The 8,309-nt window shown below is 52.5% G+C and overlaps 1 protein-coding gene across 3 annotated transcripts; it reads left to right on the top strand.

Annotated features, from left to right (window-relative positions):
- Nucleotides 1-358: 358 nt before the first annotated feature.
- Nucleotides 359-6,222, top strand: LOC101770045 (interactor of constitutive active ROPs 2, chloroplastic). Of its 3 annotated transcripts, XM_012846549.3 has the most exons (5): nt 359-450; nt 623-737; nt 2,107-2,198; nt 3,471-3,609; nt 4,619-6,222. In XM_012846549.3, the coding sequence occupies exons 3-5, from the start codon at nt 2,176-2,178 to the stop codon at nt 5,957-5,959; spliced, it is 1,503 nt and encodes a 500-aa protein (XP_012702003.1). In that variant the 5' UTR covers nt 359-450; nt 623-737; nt 2,107-2,175; the 3' UTR covers nt 5,960-6,222. The 3 variants fall into 3 exon arrangements, with proteins under 3 accessions (XP_012702003.1, XP_004970475.1, XP_004970474.1); XM_004970418.4 differs by lacking the exons at nt 359-450; nt 623-737 and having other exon boundaries at nt 1,589-2,198; XM_004970417.3 differs by lacking the exons at nt 359-450; nt 623-737; nt 2,107-2,198 and adding an exon at nt 2,213-3,367.
- Nucleotides 6,223-8,309: the final 2,087 nt, after the last annotated feature.

Raw genomic sequence — 8,309 nt, 5'->3', positions numbered from 1 at the left:
CGGTGGGGCATCGCCGGCATGCGCGCCGGAGCGCTAGACAGCTAGAGCACAAACTTGTGGATCCGCTGGTCCTTAATTTGTGGTGGTAAGAATGACACTGTAGATCTAACAGAAGAAATTAAACTGCTGCTGGTTTGGATTTTGATCTGGAGCCGTAGCTGTATTTGCCATCCGGGACGTGTAGATCGCGGAGAACACTCCAAGAAGCAGAGCGTTGGAGCCCTCGCCTTAGCTTTGATCACGCCGTTGCCACGTGACGTGTTGCAGTGCCAGCGTCTACACGCTTTACCATCCTTTGAGCCGTACTCCACAAAGCATCATCGGTCATCAAGTGGACAACAGGGGTCGGTCATTATCCGGGATCAGCATTCAGCGACCTCTGAGGGAGCGCAACGGCAACATCAGCGAGCGTTGAAATTCCGGGCAAAAAATATTGCCGAAAATCATCAGGTGCGGATCCAGATATCTCGCTCCCATTTGATTTTCTCGCACGGGAGGCCGAGCGCGCCCAAATGATTGTTCTTCGTCTCGCTGCTGCAGCCTTCTCAGAGATCCTGACGACATTGTCTGGTTTTCTGCTTACCTAAAAAAGATGACATCCTACTTCGCCTGTGAAGTGCAGGTGACTCCTATCCACACCTCCGTCCCCTTCGGGCAATGGCTTCCATAGTTCCATGTCTCGGAGCATGATATGAAGGCGGCGAGGAAGAGCAAGGAGAGACGTAAGGAGAGGTGAGGTGAGTCTGCTTCTTCTTTCGCTTGCCATGTCCTGAATCCTGAGCATTCATCTCATCGCACATCATGGGCGGTTGCGCCATGCAAGCATGGTCGACCAATCAATCGGAGAGGCCCCCGAATGCTTGCTTGCGTTGCCACCTCTCTGTTGGAACTTGGAACTGGTCCAAAAGTTCAGAGCTACTTGGCCATCCGGTTCAGCATGCATTCCTCGCTGGAGGAGCCATCCCCAGTTTCACTTTTCTCACAAATTAACCTGTCAAAGTCTAGCACCTACTACCAGCTTCCTGGTCTAGCACCTACTCATCTATCCAGGTACAGACAAGCTGTAAAGCTTTGGATCATCTCCAAGCCTTTGTCTCATGGTCTCCACGCATCTGAAACCCCAGCTCATGGGCGTGGCTATCAAGAGTTAGTTATCCAGAGGTACGTAAACCCAAGATAGCAGCAGCAATAATACGTGTCTCTTCTACTGGCTGTTGCTGTAGTGCTTCTGTTAATCAACAAAAAGGTTACCGTATCCAGGGGCGTGGTTGCCAATTTGGCCATCTTAACAAGACTCCAACTACTTATGCACCACGCATGATTCCAGGCCGCGGTGTCGAGCGTGTGTGTGGGCGGGCGGCGCCGCTGCTTTTGTGCGTGGGGCGGCGTTGAGTAAGGGGAAAGACTAAGCGAGATCGAGAGCGAACAAAAGAGGAAGCCGTGGAGTGGTGGATTCTCGCTTGCTTCAGGCCTACCTTTCTGCAGCCTTAAGCTTGGTGGTTGTAGTGGCGCGCGTATAATGCGCTATCCTCCGCCGAGGGGCCGACCGGGCCATCCATGTCCATGCCCGTGTTGGCCTCTCCCTCTACAGAGCTCTATACTTGTAGTAGCAGCGATCGTGGAGCATGACGAGGGCCTAGCCATTTCGCGCCCGTGGCGAAGCTTAAAGAATCGGATTGCGCGCACGGCGAAGCTCACCATGTGTCCCCCGGTTTAAGGATGCCAATTAGTTGGTGCTATTTGTATAGAGACCGTCCACACACGGCTGTCCCTGTCGTTGGCTAAGTGGTTGGAGGACTAGTTAGTGCCAGATTAGACGGGCAAGCCAGCAGCCAATTCCTCCGTGTTGTCCATTATTTAGTTGCTTTGCCTTTGCGCGCGTGAAGATAGGTGCAGACAGAGAGAGAGAGAGAGAGAGAGAGAGAGAGAGAGAGAGAGAGAGAGAGAGAGAGAGGTAGCTGCTAGCTCCGCCGTCGCCATTGCAGATAGCTCCATAGCTCGCCTGGCTTCCCTGTCTCTCCTGCCGCGCCGCTTTAGCAGCAAGTCCATGACGGGGCGAGCGGGAGCTAGCTGACGATCCCGCTTTGGTGTTTTGTCCCCTTGCAGCTTTCCTCTTGGAGCCGTGGTGGTAGAGCGGCGGCTCTGAGTCTGAGCTCCGGAAATAAAGATATCGCCATGCAGGCGGCGGCCAGGGCAAGGTTCGTCGCATTTGCCTCATTTCATTTCATTTCATCCCGCTTCCATGCTAAATTCCATGTGCCGTCTGATGATTGCTGCATATGCATGCTTTGTTTATTTTCTCTTCTGCATCAATCCTGGCGATGTTAGATTCTCCCCTCCAAGTCAATGTGTTGCATATGCACCGTGGTTTCTCTCTCTGATTTGGTCTTCACTCGTCAGTTTGGCCATTACCCCCATGTTCTATTTCAGCACGCACGAGCTATGAGCCTATGGCTGGACACGTCTCACGAAAGTTCATGGAGAACTGTTCATACTCATTGGTCATCGCTCAATGATAACAAATAAAAAAAGAACAAAGACTCCGATCACCCACGGTTGCTGCACTGAATTTACCAGCGGCGAGCTGTGAGATGGAATTATGCGATTGGGCGGCTCTAAACTACGCTTTCCCCCTTTTATCGCCATCTGTCTGTCCTCCCTTTCCATTTATTTTTATCTTTTCACGGAGCCGAGGAGGAAGCGACCAAGTTTTCAAATCAGTGCCGCATGTGACCGTGACTGTTCGCAGATAGCTCCATGCGCAAGGGCTGTCCCGTTCTTGAGCTCGGAGCCAAGGAGGACAGGCAGGTCCACTTGTTGCCTAACCCGCATCTGTAAAGCAAAGCACTCCCCCCCTCCCTCATCACTCATCAGTCATCGCCCTCTGCCCTTTTGATCCCGCCCGTGCTTGCCTACGCGGCGGAGGAGATTATGTTAAGCTAATGCTGCGGCCCCCCTTTCCTCGGCTCCCGTCCCAGCTCGGCGTTGCTCCTCCCCTCCTCTTCTTGTCGGCCTCTTGCGCTTTCCGGGCCTCGGATTCTTTGTTGTGCTCCCCCATTGCGTCTTGCTGCTTCTCCGCTTTGCATCTGGGTTGAGCTGGAGCATCGATCCGCCTTGCTCAGCGGGAGGCGGCTTCAGATACAATCCACCGCGCTCTTTAGTTTGGTTCCCCCATCAGAGCTTTGAATCAGTTCTACTCGATTTGGATTTTGGAGTCTCCCAAAGCGAAAGTTTTCCCCTTTCTTTTGGCTTGCATTTGGCATTTTTGACATGAGGAGCGCCGCTGAAATTTCCTCCCTGTTCTAAGCATGCTATCCTTGAACAAAATGCATTTTCTCAAGTTGTATACCAGCAGCAACAGCTCCAGGTAATGTTGCTGCTTCGAGTGTGAGCTAGCCTTGCCTGCCTTTGTGTGATTCTTGAGGTCCTCTGATTCAACCTGACGCCGTTGTTTTCTTTTGGCTGCAAAGGAATGGCTCCGTGGAACACCCCACTCGGACGTCCTCCCAGGGAAGCAACAAGGCCGGCCGGACGGGGAGGCTGGCCGAGTCGCCCACCGGACTCAGCCTCAAGGTCGACCGCCGCTCGCCGATGAGCGCCGAGAGAGAGGTAACTGGCCATAATAAGAACCCCTGTTTTGCCGTTCTTCCATTTCAGAATGCGGTTTCAATAATTTCGCCTGGAGAAAAGATAAAGCAAGCTTCTTTGCTGCTGTTTGGTAGTACGTCGGTGGTGTCAGCACCGCCCAATTAAGTTCGTGACAAGATTTTGAAAGACTGTTAACTGCGCTTAAATGAGTCGAATTTCTATATCATTTCTCATGGGTTCATGTGATAAGACAGTACGGCTCGAATTATATCTGTCTATCTCTGATACCCCCTCACTGAATTAGGAGCAGTTGGGTCTTCTTGCTCTGTCTCACTCGATGGAGCAAACTGTCAATTGGACTGAAAGCAGCCGTATTAGGTACCCAGCTGAATCAGATGGTCCAGGACATTAAATGGCTAGCAAATCCTTCGAAATAATTGAAGCTCGTCCGCGTGTTACTACCAAACTGGTTGATTAAGATAGCGGTACCAGTTCTGCTACCAATCGTGTCTCTGCAACCAACGGCAAAACAGGCGTATCTGATAGAACTGACGCAAACTCTTGTTCGGGACCGGGAACCCGTAACTGACACCGGTGTGTGGTTATTCTATCTGCACTGATTATGATCCTGACAAACGCCCAGAAAAGTAGGCAGGCTATGTAGGTAGTTGCATATTTTAGGCACACTGTGATAGGTAGGTTATCTGTTCGAATGTGCCATCATGCTGGTCTTTTTCTCGTACAAGAACACTAATCAGGATTACCAGCTAGTATTTGGTAGCAAGATCATTGGCTAATTGCCAACATTTGAGGAACTAAGTTTTTGTCTGGATACTGGAGAAGGGCTAGAAAACGTGAACAACCAGCCGCATTCTCACAACCACCACTACATTGGTTAAGCACACTAGTGTCACTGTGGAAATCAAATCACCACCATTTTTGTTCTCCAAATGAAGCTCTAGGAGTACTACTGTTACCATAAGTGATATTGTCGGCATTAATTTGTCCTTTCATGCAATGAAATCACCAGAAAAGGAGGCCACCGACGACGAAGCTGTCAGAGCTGGAGTCCCAGCTGTCGCAGCTGCAAGACGAGCTCAAGAAGGCCAAGGAGCAGCTCCACTCCTCCGAGGTCTCCAGGAAGCGGGCCCTGCAGGAGGCCGACGACGCCAGGGCCCAGGCCGCCGCGGCGTCCGCGCAGGTGCGCAACTCCGAGGCCCAGCTCGCCGAGCTCTCGTCCGCCGAGGAAGCCCGCCTCCTGGAGCTGCGCCGGCTGTCGCAGGAGCGCGACCGGTCGTGGCAGTCGGAGCTGGAGGCCCTGCAGAAGCAGCACGCCGCGGACTCGGCCGCGCTGGCCGCGGCCATGGGCGAGGTGCACCGCCTCCGCGTGCAGCTCGCCGCCGCGGCGCGCGCCGACCACCGGCAGGACGTGGTGGAGGCGCTGGCCACCATCGACGAGCTCAGGGTCAAGCTCAAGGCGAGCGAGGAGGCCGAGGCGCAGGCGCGCGCCATGCACGAGGAGTGCAAGCAGCAGCTGGAGGCGAGCCGGGCTACGATCGACTCGCTGCTGACCGACGGCTCCAAGCTGATGGACTCCTTCAGCCTCGTGGTCAAGGAGCTCGAGGAGTCGCGCGCCAAGGCCAAGGCTCTCGAGGAGGAGATCGCCGAGGCGTCGTCAAGAGCCGCCAGCGAGCGCTGCAACTGCTCGGGCTCGGAAGCCGCCGAGCTGAGGTCGGAGTTGGAGGCCGCGGAGGCCAGGTATCAAGAAGAGAAGATCCTTAGCACCGTGGAGACGCAGTGCGCGTACGAGCTCATGGACCAGATAAAGACTGAATCCGACCTGCGGCACGGCAAGCTCGCCGCGGCACTCGAGAGCGCCAAGTCCGAGGTCATCTTCCTCAAGGCGAGCCTGTTCGACAAGGAGTCCGAGCTACGGCGCGCCCTGGACGCGAACCAGAAGCTGCAGGCCGAGGCGAGAGCGGACACGTCGGCAGACGCGCTGAAAGAGCAGCTGCAGGGCGCGCTGCAGGAGAACGGGCAGCTGAAGCAGGAGCTACGCCAGTACGAGTCCGAGAAGGGCTCCGCGACGGCGAGGACGCCGGAGGCCGACGCGGCGGAGGCGGCGAAGAAAGGGGAGATGGAGACCGAGCTCCGCCGCCTGCGGGTGCAGGCCGAGCAGTGGCGGAAGGCCGCGGAGACGGCCATGGCGCTGCTGACGGTGGGCAAGGGCGGGAACGGCAAGGTCGTGGAGCGGAGCGAGTCGTGGGAGGGCGGCAAGTACGCGGGCCTGTGCGAGGACTTGGAGGACGACGCGGCGGCGAGGAAGAACGGCAACGTGCTGAGGAGGATCAGCGGGATGTGGAAGAAATGAGGGGCGATCGGCCAGCTGAGCGGCGGCGGCGTGGCTTGTACCGCTGCTCCACGGAGCCCTGGGTCTCTCTGGTGTAATTGTTTTGCCGGGTCGTGTGGTGTAAAAACATAGAGTGCTGTACTGGTTGGGGTAAAACATGCTCATATCATAGCTGTATTATACAACGTGGAATATGGAGGATCAATTCATCCGGGTGTGACAGGTCGTGGTAGGGATCACTTATAGTTGCATTGAACAGTGATTAGCCATCAAGAATTCGAGTTGATGTTTTTTTTTCCCTTTTGAAAATGGAAACTCCATTGATTCTTATCCACATCAATTCACTGTTTTCATGAGGAGGAATGGCGCTGCCCATCCAGGATATTCTGGTCTTTCAGTTTGTAGCGTGCAAATGAGTGCTTCGGCCCAGTTCTTGTGTGCATCTCGGCCCATGCGTCGGTCCAATTTGCAACTATTGACGGGCTTGCGGCCCGCATCCAGCAGTGATGTAGCAAAAGGCCCAATGTTTTTCCTCCCAAAAACAAGGGCCCACCTAATGTTTTTCATCATCTCCAACGCGCACGCACGGACGCCCTGATGCCCATGCCATCCATCCATCATCACGAAGCGTATGATATGATGGTACTCCTACCAGACTAATGCTGCTACCCACCCAGCTCTCAACTTCCACTCGATCAAAAGCAAACACCCAATTATTCTCCATCATAGCATGATTCCCTAGAGCAGCAATGATCATTCGTTCTTTCGGCCGAATCGTAGACGCTCCAGGGCCAGGGTCAGTGGGTCACCGCTCATTTCGGGGCTTCGTTGGAGCAATCACTACGGACGAGTAGCCGTAGCCGAGCAGCCGTGCACTGCAGCAACAGTGCTATGAGCTGAGCATCCTACAGCACGTAGCTCCCCACACACAGGCCTCGACCCGGCCCCCGCACCCGACCTTGCAGCCTTTTCAGGAGGAGCAGGAGCGGAATCGAAGCGCTCCGCCCCCACACCTGCAACGTCCTGTCAGATGGCTGCGTCTGATCGATCCAAGTGGATGCAGGCGCCCCGTCAGCAAACAGTGTGTCTGTGTAGTGGGCAGTGGCGCGCCGCCGTTGGCCGTTGCTGGTGGCGGTACGTGGTCTCACATGAAAACCGTGGACCTACGCTACGCTCCCTACCCTATCCAGTGGCCAGCGAGCTGCTGTGCTACTATACCCATCAGATATTCAGATCAGTGGAGTGGATGGGCTCCTTTTTCTGGAGAGGTTGTTGCTCGACGCACATGCTGGGCGATCTTGTCCCAGGGGACTGTTGATCTGAATTATTAATAGTACCATGAGAGACGATTTGGTTAGAGCTGGTAAACTTTGATTTTTCTGTAGGGATGATATATCTGGACTCTCCCGGACGATCAGATCCTAACTTGAAATTAACTGGAAAAAAAAAGAAAGTTCGGACGTGATCTCACGTTGAACAAGATGGTCCACTTATGTCATCTGAGATTTTCAGCCAAAATGTCACAAGAATACTATGGAGGAATAGTGGAAATGTTCTTATTAAGACGTAACCAAGCTCATAATGCAGTACGATATCTTTATTTCTAGCTTCAAATTCCCGCCTCTTGTAGCTGTCATCGCCGTTGCATCGGTTAGAATAACAAGATGTCAAAACAATTTGTTAGCACGCATGAAGAATATGAAACTTTCCAACATTTTCTTGTTGTGACATACTATTAGGCGGAAGAAATCAGAGTTCCTCATGCGTCATTGTGTGTTGGGCCAGTGAAGCTAACTAGCTAAGATCCGGTTTGGAGACACGGACTAAAGTTTTGTCCGTGTCACATCAAATATTTAGATACTAATCAGGAGTATTAAATATAGGTTAATTACAAAACCAATTGCATAGATGAAGGCTAATTTGCGAGACAAATCTATTAAGCTTAGGGGTCAATTGAAAACTAATTAATCCATAATTAGCACATATTTACTATAATACCACATGATCAAATCATGTACTAATTAAGCTTAAAAGATTCATCTTGCGAATTAGTCACAGCTTACACAATTAATATTAATCTTCATCTATGCAATTGATTTTCTAATTAACCTATATTTAATATTTCTAATTAGTATCTAAATATTCGATGCGATGCAATTGATTTTCTAATTAACCTATATTTAATATTTTTTTATATTTAATTTTTCTAATTAGTATCTAAATATTCCGTGGGACGCTCTCCCGGAATCTAAGGGTGCGTTTGGTTGCGAGGACGAAGTGGGACGGGACGGGACGATCCCACTTCGTCCCGCGTTTGGTTGGAGGACAGGTGGGACGGGGACATCCCTACGAGGGAATATACCCTCCAGAT

Source organism: Setaria italica, chromosome V, assembly GCF_000263155.2.
Source record: "Setaria italica strain Yugu1 chromosome V, Setaria_italica_v2.0, whole genome shotgun sequence".
Lineage (NCBI taxonomy): Eukaryota > Viridiplantae > Streptophyta > Magnoliopsida > Poales > Poaceae > Setaria > Setaria italica.
This window is presented reverse-complemented; position numbering and strand designations above follow the sequence as displayed.

What these genes read in the sequence shown, in the direction of transcription:
- LOC101770045 (XM_004970417.3), top strand. Translation starts at nt 3,309, where the DNA reads ATGCTATCCTTGAACAAAATGCATTTTCTCAAGTTGTATACCAGCAGC. An exon ending in ACCAGCAGCAACAGCTCCAG is followed by an intron (nt 3,368 to 3,470) that starts GTAATGTTGCTG and finishes TTGGCTGCAAAG; the next exon opens with GAATGGCTCCGTGGAACACC. An exon ending in CGATGAGCGCCGAGAGAGAG is followed by an intron (nt 3,610 to 4,618) that starts GTAACTGGCCAT and finishes TGAAATCACCAG; the next exon opens with AAAAGGAGGCCACCGACGAC.